The sequence below is a fragment of the Pinus tabuliformis genome, chromosome 5_1 (assembly GCF_031772625.1).
Source record: "Pinus tabuliformis cultivar Carrire ecotype Pingquan chromosome 5_1, CPIR1, whole genome shotgun sequence".
NCBI classification, from domain to species: Eukaryota; Viridiplantae; Streptophyta; class Pinopsida; order Pinales; family Pinaceae; genus Pinus; species Pinus tabuliformis.
The window spans coordinates 978,654,052-978,681,179 of NC_142305.1; the positions used below are offsets into that span (position 1 = coordinate 978,654,052).

Below are 27,128 nucleotides of genomic sequence, written 5' to 3' on the forward strand. Positions count from 1 at the left end.
GAAAGAGGGGAATGCCTTTCCAATTAATTATTAATTTGAATAATACAACTAGTTGAAAGAGGGGAAAAGTAAATATCAAAATTTTCCATTCTAATTCAACTAGTTGAAAGAGGGAAAAAGTAAATATCAAAATTTTCCATTCTAACTCAACTAGTTGAAAGAGGGGAAAAGTAAATATCAAAATTTTCCATTCTAACTCAACTAGTTGAAAGTAAATATCAAAATTTTCCATTCTAACTCAACTAGTTGAAAGAGGGGAATGCCTTTCCAATTAATTATTAATTTGAATAATAAGAAAATTAAATGACAAAAAGCAAAAAGTCCCCTAAGCTATAGCTACTGTCATGCACGTTAAATTTTCATTATGAAGTCTAAACTATAGATACTCTCATGGACGTTAAAATTTCATTATGAAGTGTAAAATGTGGAGGTTGACTCTTAAGGCTACGCGGACAAGGAAAAATAAGTAGATGTTCGGGTCGGTCGACGTTTGTGATAATATCGACAATAAAACCTAGAACTTTCTCCCTCACTAAAATTCGTCACTTTCTCCCCGCTCTTAAAATTCTTCACGCTGAGCTCCAAGGGGTTTTAGGGGTTTAAGACGGACACCGACATAGAAGCTCACAGTATCATATTGCAGCACGATAAACTGTTGCGAGGCGTCTGTTTCCTGACTGCTCCCTGTAAGTCCGTGGAGATTGAATCAGCAGGCAGCGAAGATGCAAGGAGAAGGCAAAGGTCAAGTTTGGGGTGGCGGTCGTACGGAGTTCAGGTGGCAAAGAGCGCTGGAGAGATTTGTGGCTCGTAACCCCACTTTGAGGGGTAATCCTGCTATTCTCAATCTTCTCGCAAAGGTTAGTACTTTTTCACACAAATCTGTAACGCACTTGCATTTTCATTGAAGAATGTATACAACTGTTAGATTCTGAAGTAATTTTCTCCACAGCTCTTACTTCATTAAAGTCGAAATTATTGATAAATATGGATAAAACCAGACTAGACTAAGCTGGCTGTAGGAGATGTTGCTGGTTATTCCAGACATAGCCTCAATAGGAATCAATTTTATTCTCATGAGTACTTGCAACATGGACAGTCGATGAGAGATGTGTGAAACATTTGCAAATATAGAATAGAACATATAGCGCCTCCCATAATTGAGAAGCAATAAAGAAATACGTGTTTGCAACAAATATATAATGTCCTTTAGCTGTGGGAATGGCAGCAACCTTTTATCACCAAAAATGTTCGGTACTTTTTCACACAAATCTGTAACGCACTTGGATTTTCATTGAAGAATGGATACAACTGTTAGATTCTGAAGTTATTTTCGCCACAGCTCTTACTTCATTAAAGTCGAAATTATTGATAAATATGGATAAAACCAGACTAGACTAAGCTGGCTGTAGGAGATGTTGCTGGTTATTCCAGACATTGTCTCAATAGGAGTCAATTTTATTCTCATGACTACTTGCAACATGGACAGTCGATGAGAGATGTGTGAAACATTTGCAAATATAGAATAGAACTGTAGCGCTGCCCATAATCGAGAAGCAATAAAGAAATGCGTGTTTGCAACAAATAGATAATGTCCTTTAGCTGTGGGAATGGCAGCAACCTTTTATCACCAAAAATGTTCAGTACTTTCTCACACAAATCTGTAACGTACTTGCATTTTCATTGAAGAATGGATACAACTGTTAGATTCTGAAGTTATTTTCTCCACAGATCTTACTTCATTAAAGTCGAAATTATTGATAAATATGGATAAAACCAGACTAGACTAAGCTGGCTGTAGGAGATGTTGCTTGTTATTCCAGACATAGCCTCAATAGGAGTCAATTTTATTCTCCTGACTACTAGCAACATGGACCGTCGATGAGAGATGTGTGGAACATTTGCAAATATAGAATAGAACATATAGCGCTGCCCATAATTGAGAAGCAATAAAGAAATGCGTGTTTGCAACAAATATATAATGTCCTTTAGCTCTGGGAATGGCAGCAACCTTTTATCACCAAAAATGTTCAGTTTCTTGAAGAAGTGGCTGTGCAGCTGCAAGGGGGCGTTGATCAGTGAAAACCAAATCATCCTGGCATTCAATTCAGTCCAGTACACCTCAGGCCGGCTTGTACATGCCATGATGAAGTATATGGAAGCACGTGCTTCTTGAAAGACTTCATTATAGGAAACTTTGTTGAGTTTCCTCGATCGCCAAAATTACCTTATTGGGTGTCTCTCATAGCTCTGAAGCAGGAGTCCATGCTCTGACCTTCCCCCCCACTTTTTTTTTTGTGTTGGCTAAATTAAATACTTGTATTAGCTGGAAATAGTTACATGCTATCTAGCCTCTTGTATGCCTTTGGTCTACCATTGGGGAAACCAAACCACTGGCAAAACAAGAGGCTCTTGACCAAAATAGAAATATATAGCATACAGTCTCAAAAATAAAGCAGGACCATTGCTTAGCAGTCTGAATGTCTACAGTGAAAAACATGCAGAAACTAACATCCAAACACCACAAACGAACAACAAAGCAAAGAGTAACAACCTTGACAGGCAAAACCAGCTAAGAAACCAGAGATACCAAAAACCCCAATTATTCATAGAATTAAGAGGAGGTGGAGACATCCACCTTGACAGGCACAGGATCCACGAGACTGTCAAGAGGAGCAGGTCCTTTGCCACACATGATAACTATCTCTATCCTCACCAGGCATTTGTCCATTTTTTTGAATTGCAGTTGGAGCTTCTCCATCATCAGTAAATTTTCATCTTTTGTGTCATTCCTTTCTAGGAGGATTTTACCCAAGAGTGACTTAAGCTGCCAATAGATGTCGATTGTGTGCAGATATTGGTTCAGACGACCTCTTGTGATTGGTGTCAGGTGTCACATCCATCATTAAGCAATTGTACATGGAAAATCTCAACTGTAAAACAGACAGAACTGTAAAACAATAATGACAGAAGGATCATGAAGAGACAGTTAAACACAAGAGACACAAAATTTTACCCGGGGAAAACCCAAACTAGGGAAAAACCCAACAACCTTTTCTTAGAAAATTTCCAATTCAACAAGAGATGCAATCTGATTTTTCCAGACAAATAAAGTCAAACTGACCAGTAAACAAGCCCAGGTCAAACCTGGTTAAACAAAGATATTTTCAGCCTCCTGTAACAGCTGGCAACCCAGGTCAAATAGGTCGAATTTTGGCCTCCTGTACCTCTCACAGAATTTCGGTCTGCTGCCCAAAAAACCTCAAAAAAGTTCGTGCTGCGGCCACATGTGCAAAGTGAAAACAGAGATAAAAGATGCTTGGTCATGCTCGTTAGACTTGGTCAACTTCCGGTCTGCTTCGTTTTTCTTTCCTTTGCTTGGATGAACAGAAGATTTGATGTTTTTGTGATCCAAATTGGTGCCACTGCAGGAGGACGAATTGCAATATATAGTGGATGAATTGTATATTATTCCTTGGCAGTCCAAAATCAGGTCTATGTTTAAAAAACGATCACAAACACACTAAAATGCCACAACACAAAGCACTTTGCACAGCGGAAAATGTACAGCAGTGAATTAATGAAGTACACCAGATTTTTTTTTTACGCAACCCAAAACTTGCTTGTATCACAACTTTAATACAACAAACGCAGAGCTCCTGTACCGGGGATCATGGCCCTTATAATTAGCTCTGATACAAGGAAAACTAGGGCTTGATGTTAACAACACTTGACTATCAATCTGCCCAAGAACAAGAACAACTTGACATACTTGCTAAAGAAGCGCTTACACCAGCCCTTTCAGTCCACTTGTCTTGAACATCTGGCAGGTCCTTTGCCGCCTATACTTACAGAGAATATGCTGCTCCAATACCTCTGCCTTAGCTGCTCACAAGGTCCTCTGCTGCTCAAGATTCTCTTGCATACATCAGCACATCAAATTCTGCTTTCTATCAATGACAATGCTCCTCCAATGTCACTGAACATAGGCCTTCACATGTCTGCCCTCTAACAACAACTCAGTTGCTTCAAAGTCACTGCACTTAGGGTCTTCAACAAATCTGCCCACACAACAATGATTTGAGACATCAGTCACTGTACTTAGGGCTCACAATGATCTGCCTTCTAATAGTGGTTTGGCTCCTCAAATGACATTGTACATAGGATTCCAAGTTAGGTCTTCACCACAGCAATTTTTCCTCTACAAATGGCTGTTCATTAGGCCTTCAAACATTATTTCCACACACAACTAGATGAACAGTCATTGACACATCACTCCAACATCTATCTCTAATAAATCTGCTCCTCGCTAGCCCTTCTTCCCTCACACTATACCAGCCCTTACTTCTGTCCCTTCACTCACACTTCTGTCCACAACCTGAGGCTGTTTCAGCCCTCTTTAGGATCAGACAACACCACAGAAACCTGCGAAGTGCTCTGAGGTACTGCGAACCCTTATCACAGAGATAAATAACACTTTGTTTCACCTTCTTGGGGTCACGGCCCTTCCCTTGATGCACAGAACATAGAGCGAGTATCTTTAGACTTCAGGACAGATCTATAAATGACAACGTATCATAGAAGGAGCCCTAACTAGGGCATAAACCAGCATCCTCAATCCTGCACAAACAGACCTCCTTAAGTGCATGAAAATCACAGGTTTGAACGTCCTCTTACCTGGGCATACTTGGCCTCCGTCCAAGCACAAGAAAGACCATAACAGCTCCAACTTTATTCTTCCTTAAGGCCTGCGGCTCACTGAGGTAACTCACACTCTTCTTGGGCAGATATCACTTGAGATTTGATGCTTACATGGATGATTTGACCTCCACTTAAGCCTCTCATATTTATGTCTTCTCTAATCATTGTCTTAGGGGCTCCAACATCATTTAGACAACTCATCAATGATTAGATTAACCAATTATTTTTTTGGGTCTTTAGCCCACCCCTTTCGGTCTAAAGCCCATCACTTGGGTACATTGCCCACATAATCACATTTATGTGGGTCAACTCCTCACAAACCCAGTACCCCAGGGGTTGTTGGAGTACCTCCCAAGCTACACATCTCAACATGAATGAGCTTGAATAGGTGTGTCCCTTAGCTGGGTTGACTTGACCAACTTTGGAGGAAAAATTTTGAATTTCAAAATTTGGCTTTTCCCTTGGAGGAGACTTAAATTCAAATTTATGTTTTTCATTTTCCTTTTCTTTTGTGGGCTAATACAATTAAGGAATATCGATTGTAGCTACAAGAATTCAATAATTGTCAGAGTCTGTGATAATTTCCTCCTTTGCCTCCCTAAACTCCTATTGAATTTCAGGAGGTGTTTGCATGTGAAAGAGCCAAGCGGAGGACTGAGCTCCAACCTTTGCACGTGCACTCCTGTGCAAACCCCTTCCACCTGCACCAAGGTGAGACTTGGCTTGTTGCCTTGGCATTCTTCTGGTGATCAATGTTGAGTTGAGACTACTTATTAGCAACCACCCACTAGAATATAAGTCTAGACCAATTATTGGAGACAACTGATACTTGGGGTTGCGTCAAGTCTTGACCAATTACTTGGAAACAATTAGTCTTAAAATCTTTTTGGCATGTAATGAAAGCTGTGTCTGCCCCTGGCCCAAGCCCTCTAACCACAAGACAAGAAGAGGTAAACCAGAACTAAAACCAACATAGGGTGTAAGGACATAGGCCAGGAGGGCCTGCTCCTTAGCCCAGAAAGGTGCTGAGCAAAAGCATGACTACACCAAATGACCAACTCACAACAAAGAGGCAAGATTACCAAGTTGTGCCCAAGAAAATCAATGGGAGATTGCGAGGGTCAAAAGCATAATAACATTACCAAACTGAAATGCACGGAGTGCCATCATGAACCAGCGCGTAAGAATGTTGAGAAACTTCCTGAATCTAAAACCCAATTAATACTTGAGGTGACGGTGGTTATGCTAGCCTAAGTTCTAACCCCCTCCTATGTCGCTGATCACCCCATAGAAGGTAGTTCATGCTTTGACCTGAGAGAAGTTATTACAAAGGCTTTTCTTTTCTCTTTTAAAGATCGTTTATTTTTGGGCTAAATATACACTATTTTGAATTGTGTCTTGATCAACAAAGGAATATTTCTTTGAAAAATGGAAAGACAAGCTATGTTAGAAAACTTAAATAGAAAATGTTTTTGTCAGATGGAAAGTAATATAGATAAGATAAGATAATTATATCAATGTCCAACAGATGACCACAAAAGTAGGTCAATGGGATTGAAGAGTACAACCGGTATGAATACAATGTGGAAGTGCAAGCACAACTCCTAGAAATGCCAGAAATAATAGAAACAAAGAAACCTGCCGAACAAGCAAATGGTTTTCAGACTTAGTACTTGCAAGTATAATTTGGCAATTGAAGAATGTAAGATAAACTATTAAAAACAATGTAAATGAAGTAAATAAGACAAAGGAGAGAAAAAATAAAAATAAAATAGGAGAGAAAAGGCGTAGGAATGGGAAATGAAAGTTTAGGCTTGTTGGCCTTCCCATTACCCTGGCACTCCCTGTTTGTTCCTATACTATCACTCTCAAAGGGTCTTTTTCCAAGTAGAGGAGGATGCACAAAGAGCCATTAGTTGCATTGTAAACTAGAGATAGCAGAAATGAAAGCTGAACAACCAATTAGGAACTTGAGTCATACACAAGAAGAAACTCGTTCTGGCTCCTATGATTAAGGCACAAATCAAGGAACCCTTTTCTCGCTAATATTTTCAACACTCCCACTTAGCTAGGAAGGTGTTCTTGTAAGAACCTTGTCCACCTGGTTCTGTCTTCAACTCTACCAAGTTCTCCACTACTGCAACTGCTCCCTCTAAACTCGAAGACTTCCCTGCTTTCTTTTGTAGGATTTGCTTTGAAGACCTGTTCTTTCCCACCATGTTTTGCGAGTCCACCACTTTAGTCACAAGTGCCATGTACCTTGTGTACCTAGTTGTCTGCTTCTTGATGTTGAGAGACTCAACTCTCTTCTAATCTCCCTTAACCAAATCCTCTGGCGACTTGGCTTGAAATTTCCCTATACTGGAAGTCTTTGATTGAGTGGTTGCGTCCACTCACCCTGGGCTATGCTCCTCATCATCCTGCTGGTCAACGCAACTGCCAACTAGCTTAACCTGAAACTGAGATACTAGTTGGGGCTCCATCTTGAGAGCTCTATCTTGCTCTCGCTCAACAACCACATCTCTACTTTGAGAACTCCTTGCCTTGTTGCTAAACGCTGCACGTGACTCTACCAGCAACTTGTAGAGATTCTTCACCCTCACACCTATTTGCTTCTTACATTTAGAAGCCAAGTGCTAGAGGTATGTCTTACCTCTGCTGAAGATGACATCATATCCCTTGTGCTCAAGGGTAGCTACCGAAACATGATTCTGCCTCAATCTTGGAACATAGAGAACATCTCTGAGACGAAGAGGACTGCTTGACTCCCTCAGAAAACTAACAATACCAACTCCTCAAGCTGCATATTAACCATCATCTCCTAGCTCAATCTGAAACTACATGTCCTTCTCATTCAGGTGGTTGAAAGTCTTCTTGTTCTCGGTCATGTGAAAGGAAGCCCCTGAATCAATATACCGTATACTACTATCTGTTGAGCTTGCCATGCAAGCAATCAATGAGAAATCTTTCTCGAACTGGGCAGAAAAGTCATCTACCTCCGTTGATGTATAACATGATCCTTCCTGACCCCTTTCTTCTTACTAGGACACTTAGAAGCATGGTGTCCAATCTCATGGCAATGAAAGCACTTGATCTTGCTTAGATCCTTCTTCTTGCCCTTTTGATTGGATTTGACCTCTCCTTGGCCCTTCTCGCCCTTCTTCTCGTCCACTATCATAAATGATTTCCCTTCTATGGTTCCTCTTTTGATCTCTTCCTGTATGCAACTAGTCCAAAACCTTTCCCAATTTGGAAAGTTCTCTCTCCCACTAATAGCATCCTTGAACCCTTTTCACGACTTGTGAAGTCCAAGTAAGGCAAAACTCACAAGGTCATGACCAGATACAACCACCTCCACCCCATGTAGTTCATCTCGTACCTAAGTGAACCTTGACAAATATGGGACAATGGGCTCATCCTTGCTCATTCGGATACTCCTCAACTTCTCCTTTAGAGCCAACTTCTTGGTATCACTAGTACTCTGATACAACTTCAGGAATGTATTGTACATCTCAAACGCTGTCTTCTTCTCATGGATATGATGCACTATATGATCTTTGATGCCTTCTAAAATGAGCCTCTTTGCCTTGATATCATTCTTATTATGTTGGGCCAATTGTTGGGGGTCTTGAAGGTGGTGCTATCGTCTGCTTGATGTACTCTCCCACTCCATTATTTTCCAATACTATCATGATCTAAGTTGCATGAAACATAGAAATGTTTCGGAGTTTCTGAAACAAGTACATTTAGAAATGTCACCTTCCAAAAATGGAAACGTCGGTCGAAACATCAATCGAAACGTCATATATGTATATATATAAAATATATATGAATAAATAAGTGCATAACACATTATCTTTGCAAGAAAAAAGGGAATACGACTCATAGATGACAATTTAGAAGGAAAAACAAGTCTATATTAACTCTCATAGATGATTACATGATGGTTGAGTTTCAACCAAGTTTCAAGTAGGTACGGCTTGAAACGCCGGGTTCCTAGAAGTTTCATGCAACATAGATCATGATCCTCCCTTTCCATGGAACAAGGTTCATTGCTCCCTCCAAACAATATCTTCTCTCAACCCTTGGTAAGACATCTTGCTTCTTGTATGGTTCTCTAAAACTTTCACACTAATAACCTATAATCCTTCACTTATGACTGTACTTAGGGCTTGGAGACTGCCCACTTCACTGCTCCTTTAGTCTTTCAAAATTTGTAAACTCTTGGGCTTCAGTATTTTTGCCACTGCTAGCACTCTTGTCGCTCTTGGGTGTGCTATCTTTATTCTGATCAACGCTCTGATACCATGTAGAAAATCCACGAAACTCTGATCTACTAGTATGACCAATCTTGTTAAAATTGGCAACTAGGGCCAGATTCCACTATTGGACAACTCATTTGATGGAGATGATTATTGCATTGAATTCCTCTTCGAGAGGACCAAAATTGACCTAAAGATCATCAAATTTGGACAAGCAGAAATAAGTTTTTGAATTTATGCCTACACGTGTAAATTGTCAAGGTCGGCCACATCATCGTGTAGGTTCATGAAGCCCAAGAGACATGTCACTTCACCCTCAACGACTTGTATAAATATAAATGACCTCTCACCTCATTTGGCATCATCATCACTCACACATTCTTCTCTCTCCTCTCATTGGTTCGTACAACTATTGGACATATTATCTCACTCGCACGTGTGGCAAAGGGGCACAAATTTTAGATAGAATTACAAGGCCAAATTTTTTAGATTTTCTTGTAGTTTGACCAACGTTGACTTTGACTTTCTAGGCAGATTTTGACTTAGATTTTCTGGGCATATTTATGTTTGGGCAGGGCGTACACTTTGGCACAAAAACCGAGGCATTTTGTGCACTTTGATTGTAGCAGAAAATTGTAGGTTGACCACAAACTTCAGGGCAGAAGTTTGTCCAAGTTTGACCACTGACTTTGGGACTGTTTTGGGCTAATTTTGACCTCCTGTTCAGGTTGAGTTTGACCGAGCTTGAAAGGAAACATTTTGCCTATGTTTTGACCATCGTTGACTTTTTGGTTAAAGGCTAAATTTGATTGTAGTTGATTGTAGATTTTCCAAGTTTGTTTTGACTTTGATTTGGCAAGTCATCTTTGACTTTTGTACCCTCTCTCTCTCTGCTGAACATTTGATATAATAATAAGAATATTTGATCAAAGGGTTTTCCCCACATTGGGGTTTTTCCAGTGTTCCACGGGGTCGTGTCCCCCCACTTGGGGGTCGAGTTTCCTAGCTCCCTTGCATTCTGGGGACTTGGGGATGAGAGGGGGTTGTTTTGCAATGCTCCCAAAAAACAGGGTACACGTGGAAACTTGAAAGGGGCCGTTTCCTAGGCGAAAGGGGTCTTGAGGGGTCGTTTCCCTAGAAAAAATTCACAATTTTTTTTATGAAACAAAAAATTGTATTTTTTAATATTTGTTGACTGACCAGGAAGGGTTTATGTTATATTCATTTCACATTTCATTTTTTGTTTGCTCCTTCGTTGAACTGGACACTGTTGCCATCGTTAAGCAACCTTCTGTTTGCTCCTTCGTTGAACAGAACGCTGCCGCCATCGTCAAGCAGCGTTTTGTTTGCTCCTTCGTTGAACGGATTACCTTGAGCAATTATGCTCATTTATCTTTTGATATGTTCTTATGTTATTTTGACTCTATAAAGTTAAAATTTTTGATTCTTGATGTATCAGACTTGACTTTTATAATTTTATTTCAATATTCAGTATTCTATGTTCATAGTTGGAAGTGGAACATCAATATGGTTTAAAGTTTAAAAGTTTAAACATTTATAATTTATTTTCATTGTGCATTTTTAGTAAGTTAGTAGACTAGTAGTTACATTATACAAATACAAACGTACATGTATGATGTATGATTATAATTTATATGATATTGATATCAATGATCACGCTTTTCGTTTTAAATTTGTTTCAGTTATATGATTCATCGATTTATATTTTATATTTATAAGTTTTTAAGACCCCGACGCCCCCCCCACGTTTCCTAAAAATTGGTGGGGAGCTTTTGCATAGTCCGCTCCTGCATAGCCCCGCTCCCTCGCCTCCTCGTCCCAGAAACTTGGTGGAACATTAGGTTTTTCCCCGGCATCCGCCAAATTTGGTGTCCTCTTGTCTTGGTTTGTCTTTTGCATTTTATTTTATTGTTCTATCTATAGTTCTTGTTGATGTGGTTGCTATTGGAAAACTAAATTGGAAATTGTCATTGGGTTGTTAAAGGAACATTGAAGTAATTGTGCTAAGCATGGAACATACCATTGTTAACTAAAGTTAAAATGGGATCAGAGGCCAGGTGAAGACAAATCCCAAGCAAGAGAGAGAAAAGCAAATCACTAAGGGAGATCTGTTAGACAAGATTGGACTAGCCTCAATGACCACTACATCTTATTTCAAATTTGAGAATAAGCTCAAGGACAAATTTGACTATCATGCATGGAAGATAACTTTGGACTTGACTTTGGAAGAGCATGGTGCCATGGACTATGCGTAGGGAAGAGTGGTGGAGCCTCTTTCAAATGCACCTGTTACTGCAAAGACGAAGTATAAGAAAGGTGAGGTCAAAGCTAAGAGAATTATCATAGTCTCCATTCAAAAACATTTGGTTGCCTATATTACAGATTTGGGAACATCTAAGGAAATGTATGATAAGCTGGTTGGGATGTTCAAAGTAAACAATGCAAATCAAATCCTCTTTCTTAAGAACAAGTTGAAGGACATCAAGATGGATAAAGGGGAGTCTATCCAATCCTACTTCATGAGGATCACAAAAATCAAGAATGGCCTTCTATCTATTGGAGAAGTTATTGTTGACACATTGCACTTGGAGGTCTTCCAAGATCATGGGATTTGTTTAACATCAACATTCTCAACAATGACAGGATACCTAGTTTCGATGAATTATTGGCTAGATGCTCTCAATAGGAGATAATGATGATGGAGAGAGACAAGCCCTCAAATGGAAATGAACCTACTTCTTTCTCTACTCATGCAAAGAAGAAAAATAATGTTGGTCCAAGGAGACAGGTTCAAGGGTTTAAGCAAGGATTCAAAGAAGGAAGGAAGGAAAGGAAGGTGCTACAATTGTAACAGGTTTGGCCATAATGCAAGAGAGTGTCCTCACAAGAAGGATTCTCCAAGGGATGACGACGACAACAACAACAACAATTACAAAGGCAATGACAATCAAAGAAACAACATGTTCAACAATAAAGTAAAGAGGAATGCTCCCGCTGCTCGATATGGAAATGGTTGACCTCCCAAAAGGATGAAAAATTCTAGGTATGAGAAAAGTAATTTTGTAGAAAAAAAATGGAGTTTTATCTTATTTTCGCTTTATCTACTACCTCTTCTCCAGATACTTTGGATCATTGGTTGATTGATAGTGGAGCCTCAAGGCACTTCACTGGGTACAAGGCGGCCCTCTCAAATTTGATGGAAAATAAGACTAATTTGGAGATCATACTTAGAGATAATGTCACATACCCCTTGAAGGGATATGTACTGTCACTCTTCACTTGAATCAAGGTCAAACCATTCATCTACAAGAAGTGTTGTATGTGTCCAATTTGAAGAAGAACTTGGTATCTATTTCTGCGATGGAAGATAAAGGCTTCAAGGTAGCATTCATTGATGGAAAGGTATGTATTTGGCAAAGAAATCCTAAAGATGCATTCACACTTGGATTTAGGGTTGATGGTCTCTATCAAGTTGGAGGAAGTCCTTATGGAGCTGTGATTTGCTATACTTCTCTTCAATCTGAATTATGGCACCGAAGCTTTGCCCACTTGGGTAAGGAAGATAGTCACAGGTATGCCCGAATTCAACTTGAATCATGAAGGAGTTTGTTAGGGTTGTGTAGCTGGGAAACTCACAAGGGGACTATTCCCATCTAGTGAAAGCCAAGCTACCGATATTCTTCAATTAGTCCATTCTGACCTATCTAGTATGTTGCTTGTAACATCATTGGGAGGATACTTATACTATGCGATCTTTGTGGATGACTTTTCACGCAAAACATGGATTTATTTCTTGAAGAAGGATGAAGTGTTCAAATGGTTCCGTTCTTTCAAAGCATTGGTGGAAAATCAAACAGGGAAGAAAATCAAGATATTGAGGACCGACAATGGAACCGAATATGAATCAAATGAATTCAATGACTTTTATAGAGAGGCTGGCATTAAGAGGGAGAAAACTGTTCCATACACTCTTGAGCAAAATGGAGTCGCTGAAAGGAAGAATCGAACAATCATGGAAGCCACCCGTGCCATGCTCCATGATCAAGGTCTATCGAAGTTTTTATGGGGAGAAGCTGCCAACATTGCCGTGTATGTTCAAAATAGGAGCCTGCATCAAGCATTGGATTTCCAGGCACTCGAGGAAATCTTCATCGGTAAGAAACTTGATGTTTCTCATTTTAGAATATTTGGTTGTCCCATGTATTTTCATGTGTCTAAAGAAAAAAGAAACAAGTTGGAAGCATTTGGGAAGAAAGTTATATTTGTTGGCTACAGTGAAAATTCAAAAGCATATAAAATCTATGTGCTTGGTCAAAGAGATGTAGAAGTAAGCCATGATGTCACCTTCGATGAAGATACTGCCCTTGGGAAAGCCAAAGATCTCCCTATCCCAAGGAAGGATGATGATGTTGTGGAAAAACATGATAATGCTCCAACAGATGAGCCTATGCCCGATGGATCCCATTGATCCACCTGTTGGTGATCCCTCCACCTTAAGGAAAAGACCTTTGTGGCTCAAAGATACTCTTGAAGATGCTGAAAAACATACTGCTCCAAGAGGACATTCTGTGAAAGTAAAAAGCCGAACAGGTATCAAGGGTACTTGGCAGCCATGAGTACTATCGTTCAAGCATAACCATGTAAGAAGCCGTAAAGCACCAAGTCTAGAAGGATCCGATGAATGAGGAATATGAATCTATCATGAAGAATGATGTCTGGGAAGTGGTGCCTAGACCCAAGGTTAAGTTTGTAGTCACCTCAAAATGGCTATACAAAATTAAACATGGCGCTGATGGGAGTGCTGAAAAGTATAAGGTCAAGTTTCGTTGCTTGAGGCTTCTCTCAAAAGGAAAGAGTGGACTATGATGAGATATTTGCATCGGCTGCCTGATATACCACTATCTGATTTATCATTGCTCTTGCCGCCACTCAAAGATGGAGTCTACATCAAATGGATGTTAAGATTGCTTTCTTACATGGCTCGCTTAAGGAGGAAGTATAGTTGGAACAACCTATGGGGTTCGAAGTACAAGATCAAAGGACACATGTATGCAGGTTGAAGAAATCTCTCTATGGGTTGAAGCAAGCCCCTAGGGCTTGGTATGAGAGGATTGGCAACTATCTTATGAAGTTGGATTTACAAGAAGCGATGCTGATCCTAACCTATACTTCAAAGTTAAAAAGGACATGCCTCTCTTTTTGGTCCTATTGTCGCTCAGATTGTACAGGCACAGTGCTACAAAAACTCAGGTCGGGGGCTGTCACTCTGATCCCCAACCTCTCTGTTCTAGCTGTCTCCCTATAATAGGCTATGGGGGGTAGTCCCTATGGAAGATTGAAATGAAAGACAAGTTGGCAACCAACGCGTCTGGGAGACACGATAGAATGGCCTAGCCACTTGGTTGATTTTAGCAAGTTTCAAAGGATTAGATTAAATTATCAATGAGACCAGTGCCATATGGAGTCAACTAAGTTGCTTTTAGATCAATTAAAGACCAAGTAACCAAATGAACAACCACTGCTTAAATGCCTAATTAATATATATGCTATGCAAATCCTAAGACCTAGGTGAAATGCAAGAGTTTTGCTTCTAATTATTTGCCCGTTCTAGATGATTCCTTCCTCCTAACTATTTTGGAACTAATCTCTAGAGTAGGTTGTGGGATAGAAGCCAACAGGAAGCAAGCAGAGGCTTGATTAACGAGACCTCCCCTTGTGTTCTAACCACTCGATGCCTCCGGCGCTGTAGAGACTGTGGCTTTGACGACTGCAAGGTCACCCTGTTAACCACTAAAGAGGTGCTAAGCTTCTCAAGCTAAATTGAGAAAGGTGGTCCTATTATTTCTATCAACCAAGTTTATGCTTGGAGGTAGGTTATTAAGTCCAATATTAGCTTAGAATGATGTGCAAGGTGAATGCGTGATTCTTGAGTTAAGATTGCTTAAATGTTTCCTTAAGTATTTAGTTATGATTTACTTCAAGTTAAGATAGCAAGTACTTAAAAATGCTTAGAAAAAGGCAATCTTAACCACAAGACAAGTGCCAATTTAACAAGTGCCAAAAAATGAACAAGAAATCCTTTCACAACAATTACCCAGGTGCTCAAGACAAAATTCTCTTCCACAAGATATTAACCAATAAATGATGATAATGATAGCAATTAAGGAAACTTAGAGCACTTATCCACTTAATAATTAGCCAATGATTTTCAATACGAGATGCCAAGAACAATTACTTGATACAATTAGAAATCTTCCAAAATATTCCAATGATGATTCCACAACAAGATTATCAATGATCTTATGCCAATATTACTTAATTCCAATTAAATTAGAAGCCTTCAAGTTATTAGATTTTCAATCAGCCAAATTCACAAATTGCTTAATAAACATTCAATGATATTCAATCCTTGATTAAGTTTTCATGTTAGTGAACTTAGTGCAAAGTTAATGATCTTTAGAGATTATGAATGAGCTTACACGAGACAAGCAAATGTTAGATTCCAAATAACCAATGCTAGCAACTTTCTTCACAATAGTACTTAAAATCATAAAACAAGTAACAATTAGAGCGTATGACAATGAAAGCACTCATGTAACTTGTATTCCAATGTTAAGATAGATCTATGACAACAGTGAGTTAATTATGATATTCAACGAACAATAGGACAGCAACAAGATTATTTTTATGAGATGTCCAATGCAAGCAATAGAAACCCAATTACCGAATTAACTTTGCCAACTCAATAATTTAGTTGTATTACCCTTTCTAAAGTGCAATTTGCCACTGCTATATCAGATCTGATTACTCTTATGACAGTCAACAATAAAACATAAAACAAGCCCAATGATGGGTGCTCAACTTATGTAATTAATTCCTTAATATGTCAAGCAACTTATGTATTGATTTTAGGCTTAGTCAAATGAGATGTTACCATTGTTATGCATTAGTTTACTTGCTGAAGCAAAACAGTGAGGAAGCAAGGGTTTAGAGATCAAACCCTTAGGCCTTAGGGCCTTGAAGTTCACTTGCCTGACTTGCCAAAATATTTCCGATGATTGGAACACTTGCAAACACCAAAATTTGTACCAAACACCTCTGCAAAACGCACCAATATTCAGCCCCAAAATCAAATTTTTACCATAGAGCTCAAAAGAGGCCAAATTAGGCAAGGAAGAGGGCTGGAAGAGGGGGAAACAAGGCTTAATAGGCATGCGGCTAAGGCTAAAGGCCTAGATAGGCTTGCGACTAAGGCCTAGAGGCCAAAAAGGGTTAATGACAAGCCTTGAAAGGCTGCTGCTAGGCTAAGGAGGGTCTGAGAGGCCCTAAAAGGCTGCGGCCTAGGGCTTTAAGGGCTTAAAGGCCTGCTACAGGGGTCACAAGGGCAAGCCAAGGTCTTAAAAGGCCTGCGGCTAGGCTTGAAGGGTAGGCCGAGGAGGAAAAGAGGGCAAGAGGGCTGGAAAAGGCCCAAGACAAGGTGAGAGGGAGTGTTAAAATTGGAAAGTAGGGCCGAATTCCACTGTTGGACAACTCATTTGATGGAGATGATTATTGCATTGAATTCGTCTTTTTGAGAGGACCAAAATCGACCTAAAGATCATCAAATTTGGAAAAGCAAAAATGAGTTTTTGAATTTATGCCCACACAAATATAAATTGTCAAGGTCGGCCACATCATCATGTAGGCTCATGAAGCCCAAGAGACATGTCACTTCACCCTCAATGACTTGTATAAATATAAGTGATCTCTCACCTCATTTGGCATCACCATCACTCACACATTATTTTCTATCCTTCTCTCATTAATTCGTCTTTTTGAGAGGACCAAAATCGACCTAAAGATCATCAAATTTGGAAAAGCAAAAATGAGTTTTTGAATTTATGCCCACACAAATATAAATTGTCAAGGTCGGCCACATCATCATGTAGGCTCATGAAGCCCAAGAGACATGTCACTTCACCCTCAATGACTTGTATAAATATAAGTGATCTCTCACCTCATTTGGCATCACCATCACTCACACATTATTTTCTATCCTTCTCTCATTTGTTTGTACAACTATTTGGCATATTCTCTCACTCACACGTGTGGCAAAGGAGGACGAATTTTAGACAAAATTACAGGGCCGAAAATTTTAGATTTTCTTGCAGTTTGACCAGTGTTGACTTTGACTTTCCAGGGAAATTTTGACTTTGATTTTCTGGGTAGATTTCTGTTTGGATAGGCTGTACACTTTGGCACAAAAATCGAGGCAATTTTGGCAATTTGACTGCAACAAGAAATTGCAGGTTGATCGCAGACTTCAAGGCAGAAGTTTGATCAAGTTTGACAGTTGATTTTGGGACTGTTTTTGGCTGATTTTGACCTCCTATTTAGGCCAATTTTGACTGGGTTTGTCTGAGCTTCAAAGGAGACATTTTGCTGCTGTTTTGACGATCGTTGACTTCCTAGTTAGGGCTATTTTGACTTTGATTTGACAAGTCAACTTTGACTTTTGTACTTTCTCTCTCTTTCTGCTGAACATTTGATATAATAATAAGAAGATTTGATCAAAGGGTTTTTCCCCACATTGGGGTTTTTCCCTGGCATCCACCAAATTTGGTGTCCTCTTGTCTTGGCTTGTCTTTTGCATTTTATTTTATGTTTTATCTACAATCACTGTTAATGTGATTGCTGTTGGAAAACTAAATTGAAAATTGCCATTGGCTGCGAAAGGAACATCAAACTAATTGTGCTAAGCATAGAACATACCATTGTTAACTAAAATTAACAAATCTGAAATAAAATTTCTTTTCACATAAACACAAAATTTCTCTACTAAAATTTGTAGCAAAATAGGAACACATATAAAACCACAGTCACACAATTCGAAAACACATAATTATCTAGGGAACCCAACTGGGAAAACCCTATGCTTGTTTGAGAAAAATTGACCAATACTCTTACAAATACCATTGTTTCAATTTGAAAGACACACTTTTCTTTCCTGCTTGTTTTAAGCTTGAAACCCTTGCAAGACTGCTGATTTTTCCTGCCCTCTACCAATCTGTGCACAAGCTTCTTTGCACACACTTCCTCTCTCAAACTCCACACATAAACTCATGCTTCCTATTGCTTGGTCTCACCAACTCGTGCTCACCAAAACAATGATTAAACTTGTGCCTTCGTTGTCCTTTTAAAGGCAATCCAAATGGTTAAAATTAGTGAGTTTTCCAATTAAGGAATGATTTTGTGATTGATTGAGTTAGCATGAGTTAACCGCTTATGCAACTCATCCTAAATCTTGAGACTCAACCACAAGTACTTTTCCTCAATTAACTTGCACTAGAAAAGAAAAAACTCGACTTTCAATTTCAACACATCAATTAATTGCATCCTAAATCGTCCTAGTTTTTAGGGATTGATTCCTCAATTATATGAACTCATCCTAATTTATAGGGAATCTCCTAATTTTTAGGAAGTCAAGCCATGCACAAGAAAGAACTTGTTTTGGCTCCTATGGTTATGGCACAAATCAAGGAACCCTTTTCTCCTAATATTTTCAACATACCAGTAGCTTGAAAGCCTCCATTGTTGGATGCCCAACTACTTCTGGAGATTGATTTTTTTCATTCCAAAGCTATCGCAATAGTGTAGGGAGTTTTTAAATTGGTTGGTTTTGGGGTTGGATGTTTTTCTCTTTCCTATGTTGAATTCTGTAGTTTCGAAGGTCTTCTAACTTGGTGTCTTAGCTAGTAAGATCTTGTTTTGCGGGGCTTGCATGTGCCATCGACGTATGCATGGGGGTTGTATGTGACATGCAAGGCATGCATGAGGGTTTCATGTGATATGCTATGTTACATGGTTCGGGTTTGAATTCGAGTTTGGCGACAATTAAGTTCGATTGTAATTCAAATTTTCCGATGAGGTTCGACGTTAAGTTCAAATATATATATGACAATAATAAAAAATAAAAATCAATCAATAAAGCTATATGAGTAGCAATGAGCAACCACGAGCCACAAATCATGACCACTATTCACTTCATGCTCTGGGCGGCGGGGACAAGCAGCGTCTAGAAATTGAATTCAGGAAATTGCAGAGAATACAACATGCAACTGCAACACTGAGCACCCTAGAGCGAGTACACTCAGACTGAAGTTGGCTTGTGAAAATCTATATACAGCCATGGTAAATAAAGCCAAGCCAGTGGCCATTGCGGGAAACTAATTTACGGGAAGCGAAACAAGAGAAAACCATGTGTTTCCCATGGCCTTTCTCATAAACCTTAAATTAACTGACAAAAAGCGCCCGAACTCTAACCTCGAACCCTAAAAAAAGTATAAAATCTGGCTTTAGGTTTGCGTTTAGGTTCGCCTTCAGGTTCGAATTTGAGGTTCGACTATCAGGTTTGCCGAACCTCAACGAATTTGATTTTTTTTTAGGTTCGCCAAATTTCGAACCTCAAGGTTCAAATTCAGCGAACCCTGTGACATAGGTGATATGCAAGGTATGCATGAGACATGAGACATGCATGAGGGTTGCATTAGACATGCATAACATGCGAGCTATTTATAAATTCTTTTCTATGTTTAGGAAAAAAGGGCCTAAGAAAAGTAAGTTACCTAATGTAAGTGACTTATCTTTATTAAATCAACAATTTAATCTTAGCCATCAAACTAGGCCTTAATGAAGTTATAAATTGAGCTTAAGGGAAAAGGCTAAGACCATACAATCATTGTTGAGCGTTTGAGCGAGTGAATTGCCTAGTGAGAAGGCTCGACTTGACCAAGGAGATTCAGGAGGACACTGAGGAGATTTTGGGAGGAAATCTAGAGGTTGAATTAGAGGAAGGAAGCCAAGCAACAAGTAATCAAGCCACAACCCACATGTAGATGCTCCTTAGATGCTTCTTAGATGCTCCCTCATGGTAATGTTAAATTCTTAAAGTAAAAGTGATATTCTCCTTTATTTTTCATTTTCATCCCTTTACTTAAATTTTTAACATTACCATGAAATGACTTGGGATTCAGCATCAATGGGATTGTGGCATTTCATTAGATTAATCATTATATTATGTATAAGGGTATGTGATTAGCATTTAATCAAGAGCACCAAATCCTATATGTACCCTAGTGTTGGTGGTGTTAATTGTTGAACTCCTTTGTCATGCCCTTAGCAAAAAATTACCTTTCAATCAAGTCAGAATCATCGATCAAGCATGTTAAGCTTTTTCTACCATATTTTAAGGCTTGGATTAGGTAGTTTGATCAAAATTGGGTAATGTTGACTAATATCCCTAGACAATCGAGTTAGAGGCAAAGGCTAGACAAGAGGAGAAGAATCTAGATTCTAGATGGTTGGTGCATCTAAAATTCTAAATGGTTGATGCAACGAAAATTCTAAATGGTTGATGCTCGAATAATTAATCATTTATGTACAATGGATGCCATATCTATCTTGTTTTTTGTACAAAATTCAAATATGCATGCTTCCATATCTTTTACAACTAATTTGGTATTATGGATGTTTTTTTAATATAAATGCAATATATATATATATATATATATATATATATATATAGTAGACGCTTCTGAGACGTTTCGCTCCCTAGAATTTTGGGAAATGACGCTTCCACGTCCCTGCTTCCAAAAAACGTCCCCGCTTCGTGCAACGTTGGCCATAGGCCCATATGTTCTAGTTTTGCATCATCCACCTTTTCTCTAGTTGTTGCAAGCTGATCATGTATCTGTGTGATCTTCATGAGGTAGTTAGTAACATTGCTAGCTTTTGACATCTGAATGAATTTAAACTTGCTTTCAGGATTATCTTCTTGTTCATGTTATTTTGGAACAAATCCATTAGAGCATTGAACATCTCCTAGGCCATCTTCTTCTTTGCTAAGTGAGGGATCAAGTGATCATTCATGTCATTCATAATAACCCACTGTGTTTTCATGTTACTTCTTTTCATGAGCTGCTAACTGCACTGGATCTGTTGGTGAAGGAATTACCTTATCCACAATTTCACAAAGGTCATTTTCCTAAAATAGCAAATTAACCCTTATCTTTCCAGGTAGGAAGTTTAAAACCCCATCCAACTGGTCTTCAAACCTGAGACTCGTTGCTATTTCTAGATCTGATAAGAAATTGCTGTGTGCTAATTCCTTCTAGCACCTACAACAATTTTTCTGCTGCTGGTTTATAGATTTGCGAAGATCTACTTGCAGATTTAATAAATCTGCTGAAACCTATTGTGGATCTGCGTTTGGTCCTTTAAACACCCACAAATTTTAATTGTTGGCTGATCTACTGTGCAAACATGAAATCAGCCTTCGTCTCAAAGTGTAAGCTTTGATAGCAGATTAAATTTCCTTAGTCTGAGCAACTGGCAAATTTATTTTCTAATAATTTCCTAACTGTAACTTAATTAAAAGTTTAGCTAAATAAGAAGCACTGCTGGGATTTTAACAGTAACTAAAATAAATCTTCAGTGGAAGCAAAATAAAACTATTCTCACTCATGTACACAGAAATTTCTGCCCTTCAATCTGCTGTTGATTAACTAAAATCACAACATACAAGGGCTCTCTTATTGGGAAAATGTGTCTGAGAAAAATGCAAATTACAACAAATTATTTTTGAATTTACTGGGCACCTTTACGACTTGTATGGTTGTCAAAAAATTTCTGGAACATCCCTCTGCCTACCAACTTGCTCTAAGACCCTCTTTACTAACCCGTGTGACTGTTTTCTGTGCAGCCATGCAGAAGTATGGCTGTGCTGTTGCCTATTGTATGACCACACATCTGTACGGCTGTTGCTCTAAGGTTCTGTCACCCTGTATGCCACCCCGAATGTCTGTTATACGGCTGCGTGGATGCTGTTGTACCTACTTCCCTGTACAATCTGCAGACTATTTCGTGGCTGCCCAGAAATTTATTTTTTGATTTCTGGCTGTTGGGTTCTCCTCCTCCCTTTGCTATTTGCTTGCACTCTTCTCCCTTAGACTTTGATCTCTGGATGAAATTTCTCCTTCACTCTTGGTGAGATCTCCTTGAATCACTGTCTTTCGTGAATCAATCACTTAATTGATTCTCATATGTGTCTTTCTCCTTCACCTAGCCTTGCTTTCATAAGTTTGAGCTATTGACTGAATCCACAACCCTGATCTCCAAAGTGTTTGACAATTGAGATTAAATCTCAACTCATTTGATATCAATGGTTGAGATTAATCTAAGTCACTAATGCAAGTAACCTTTGCATTCCATTAGATTGAACTCACTTTTCTTATAAAAATCAATTACAATTTAGTAATTTACTATAAATCTTTTGAGTAAAGTTATTTTGCTGAGGTTGAAGGCTTTGGACCCCTTCCACATGTCTAGACACTTAGATATGTGTGGAAGTACCTGTCCAATGCTACAGACATTAACAGAATTTTCACCATAAATTCGTCTTTGGCATCAAATAAAAGATGCCATGGTTAAATTTCCCTAACCCCAGCAAACAGGTAAAATATATTCTAGTAATTTTTCACTGTAAATTAAATTAAATTACAGATTACTAAATAAAATGCACAGCTGGGATTTTAACTGGCAAATAAAAAAAAATTAGCAGAAGCAAATTGAAATCGGTTTCGCACATGCACATATACTTTTCTGCCCTTCAAATCTCCTGTTCATAAATTAAACCTTCAGCATAGAATGACTTTCTTGACTGGGAAAATAAGCTTCCCATTGAGAAAAATAGAATTACAGCAAAACATTAATTTTTGTGTTTGAGGAAACCTCTGTTTCTCCAGCCCATACAGCCTGTACAACCTCTTTCTTCCCATTGTATGGTCCAACAATTCAGCCCCAGTACAGCCCTGCATTTTGGCTCCTGTATGGCTGCTCCTTTGCCTGCTTTTCTTGTTGCCCGGATTTGTCCTTCACATTCTGGTGGCTGGGTTTTCTCTCTTTGCTGCTCTTTTGCACTCTCCTCCTTTGGACATGATCTCTGGATGAAAGTCCTTCTCCACCGTTGCTGAGTTCTCCTTGAATGACTGTCCTTTGTGGCTCAATGCCTCTTTTTATGGATTTGAGAGATCTGTGGTTTTTATCTTTTGAAATGATCGGAGAATCCACAATAGAATTATTTTCGAACCAACGTTTCGAATCCCAAGTGGGATCCATCATCAGGGTAGAAGAATGATGATAAAAGAAGAGCAAACAGGAAGAATAAATACTAAGGAGGAAAAATTCAAATGGAAGAACAACAGTCGGCTATGCAATCTATGCTTAACCTGAGCAAAAGGAGGAATGAGATTGCTGTCCCTACAGTATTTTAGAAAATCCAAGTCTGCTGCTCTTCTTTTTATCCTCACTCTAAAACTTTCGAGTGAAAGGATATCACTCCAAACATCCCCTCCGTGCAGGGATAAGATTTTGGATTTGAGAGATCTGTGGTTTTTATCTTTTGAAATGATCGGAGAATCCACAGTAGAATTATTTTCGAACCAACGTTTCGAATCCCAAGTGGGATCCATCATCAGGGTAGAAGAATGATGATAAAAGAAGAGCAAACAGGAAGAATAAATACTAAGGAGGAAAAATTCAAATGAAAGAACAACAGTCGGCTATGCAATCTATGCTTAACCTGAGCAAAAGGAGGAATGAGATTGCTGTCCCTACAGTATTTTAGAAAATCCAAGTCTGCTGCTCTTCTTTTTATCCTCACTCTAAAACTTTCGAGTGAAAGGATATCACTCCAAACATCCCCTCCGTGCAGGGATAAGATTTTGGATTTGAGAGATCTGTGGTTTTTATCTTTTGAAATGATCGGAGAATCCACAGTAGAATTATTTTCGAACCAACGTTTCGAATCCCAAGTGGGATCCATCATCAGGGTAGAAGAATGATGATAAAAGAAGAGCAAACAGGAAGAATAAATACTAAGGAGGAAAAATTCAAATGGAAGAACAACAGTCGGCTATGCAATCTATGCTTAACCTGAGCAAAAGGAGGAATGAGATTGCTGTCCCTACAGTATTTTAGAAAATTATTTTCGAACCAACGTTTCGAATCCCAAGTGGGATCCATCATCAGGGTAGAAGAATGATGATAAAAGAAGAGCAAACAGGAAGAATAAATACTTGCTGTCCCTACAGTATTTTAGAAAATCCAAGTCTGCTGCTCTTCTTTTTATCCTCACTCTAAAACTTTCGAGTGAAAGGATATCACTCCAAAGTTTTTATAAGCTTGATTTATTGACCGAATCCACAGCTCTAATCTCCAAAGTGATTGACAACTGAGATTTGTTAATTTTAGATAACAATGGTATGTTCTATGCTTGCAACAATTACTTCAATGTTATATTAGGCCAATATCAATTTCCACTTTGATTTCAATAGCAATCAGATTAATGATTAATTCACATCGACATCAACTGAAGATTGAACATAAACAATAAAAATGCATGACTCATTGAAGTGTGCACAAAGATTAACCCAGGCTAACAAGAACTAAAATCAAATCAACTTTTATATGTACAAAACAATCAGGTAAAATATGTATGTTCCATTTCTCATCGTTTTTCACAATGCTTTGCTTTTAAAACATTGTTGCCAAGATGATGCTTACAACTTTCTATCACCAAAACTATCATAATGTCATGGCTATGAGTCATCCCAGCAATATATTCACAATCTACTATGAGTTAGCACCCATAGCCACAAATATGCTATGAATGCCAGTTGAATGCATGTAACAAGTTTTCAACAGCTCAGAAATTATATTCCTCTGTGGATGCACATCACAAATGCTTAATAGGGGCAGGTCTTTCTTTGCCATGTGAATGGTGCTTTAATGTATATTTTATGTGAATGGAGCAATACATGGTTGACTGTAAACAGTAGCTACTATTTACAGGCTAAAATGTTTAAGCTCTGTTTTTTCTTTAAATCTGTTAGAAAGTTGAAGTGAGACCTGTATCTCAGGGCTGGATTTTTATAGCTAATACTACCAAAATCAATGTACTACAGCAATAAGTCAGCATACCAAAGAAAATTACCTATTACGGAGGCAGACCTTAAGTCAAGAAAAGCAAGTAAAAAATCTCCCCTGGAAGAATTTTTTTAAACATTCTAAGCTTAAAAGGAACTCTAATGAAGCTTTTTTAAGCTCAAAAGGAACTCTGATGAATTTATACTTTCTGAATATTCACAAGAATGCTACTACAGATCAACTTGAACTCAAGTTCTCTTTTAACAATGACAGAAGAATTTCATCTGTTGGCATAGCCCCAATCATGAATCTTTCCTATTCCATGTGTTGTTTTGTTTCTCGGTCAAAATCAGATTTAATCCCGGGGAAGGGGCACGCAAGTGTCTTTGGAAAACTAATATTAACTTGAGCACAGCAGAACCAATGAAAAATTATGACTTAGACTATGGCATTAAGACAAACACATTAATCAACAATATAACTATAATTCAAAATCCGTTAATCAACAATATAACTATAATTCAAAATCCGTTAATCAACAATATAACTATAATTCAAAACCCACTCAAAAGCTTCAGAATTAACATCACGATAGAGAAATATAGGAGATGCCCTCTTTTCCAATGCCCATAAATCAAGATATGAATTTCGGGTTAGTAGGGTAAATCTAAGCCATGTTAAACGGAATCGATTGGATCTGAACCCACAACCACATTAAAAATTAGCTATATGATGAAGATGGTTTTGATTATTCGCAGATATCCCTCAAAAAAATACATATAATGGGGAAGAGAGGAGAAATGGGGAAAAAAGAAGTAACCTGTTTGAAGGAAGATGGCGAAATATGAATTGCAGTGTTTTTCGAAGGCTTTGAGGCGCATTTGCCCTGCAAGCAATAATAACAACCCTGTTCCCAAACCTCCAGCCAAGGAAACTACGCTTCCTTTTCTGACATATCCCACCACCCCTCCTATGATGACCGCCAGGCCATAAGGAATTGTGAAGCAAAAGTTGTGCATTATTGCTGTTGCCCGCTCCTCTTCTTTTACAAATGCGAAAGATATATGGATCTGCCTACACTCCCTCCACTGTTCTGATCTGTTGAAAATTCCTCCGCTCAAATCGCCTCCGTGTTTTTGTTCTGCCTGTCTCCATGGGGAGAACTCTACGCATGGTTCTGCCTGTCCGGGGGATGACCTCTGACTTTGGCATTGACCGGTGTAAACATAATTTTGAACTTTGCAAGCAATTGTCTCTTAAAAGTTACTTGGAGGTGGTTCGAGTGGTCAACCTGCCCTCAGTTTTAGTCAGCGTTGTTTGTGAATTGATCGCAGTGTTGTCGATCTGGCCTCAATGTCAGTAAGTGTCCGGGTTGCACTATTAATTTTTTAAGTAAACTAGGTTTATGCATTTTAAGAGTAAATGATTCCACAAATATTATTTATGACTAAAAATGCGAGAGAAGTACCTCTGGTCCTCTACCAATTTATCACAAGTGAATACATATATTTAAATAGATATTTAGAACATACAATGCGTGGTTTTTTTTAATGGTTTTCTTTTAATAAGAGAATTGATTCAAGGTGGAGGTCTCGGCTAATATCTTTCGACGCCAGTTTTTTCAAAGCTCTACTGCTTATTGTTTGTTGGGATATTTGGCACGAAATAAGATGAATTTTCAAGATAAATTATAATATGAATGAATGATATTTTAATGTCCACGGGATTAAAAATAGTGTATAATACTACTAGTTTCCTTGTTTTTTGACTTTTGTAATTCAATCTTTTTCTTACTCAAATTGATGATGAGCTGATCCAACCTTCTAACAGTCCTCTCATTGAAAAGACAATGCCAAGGAATTGATGCTATAACATACTCCTATAATTGTCCCTGATGTCTGTAAAAACATCACATTCCAAAATGAAATGTTTTTCCGATTCCACTGCCCTAGAAGTGCAAAAAGTATACACCCATTCTTCCCAAGCTTCTTTAGGCCTCTTCCACTGCCTCGTTTCACACCGAAGTTGATGTGAGTTAGTTCTTAATTGAGCAATAAGAATCTTTGCTCTTCACGGAATGCTAGCTCCAATGTACTCTTCTTGTTGGAGATCACAAGCGGGGTTAAATTCCTGAACATATTACTTCTTTCTACCCAACTCTTTCCCCATATACTCTTACGAAAC

General features: G+C 38.6%; 1 protein-coding gene across 2 annotated transcripts in view; it reads left to right on the forward strand.

Annotated features, from left to right (window-relative positions):
* The first annotated feature begins 526 nt into the window (after window positions 1-526).
* LOC149168004 (midasin-like protein) overlaps window positions 527-27,128 on the forward strand; it is a 394,853-nt gene continuing 368,251 nt past the window's right edge. For both annotated transcript variants that reach the window (XR_016260986.1, XM_089433292.1), the window contains exon 1: window positions 527-857. Coding sequence is in view for 1 of the 2 variants with exons in the window: in XM_089433292.1 (XP_089289418.1) it covers window positions 723-857 (135 nt within the window). In the remaining variant the exon portion in view is untranslated. The remainder of the gene's footprint in view (window positions 858-27,128) is intronic.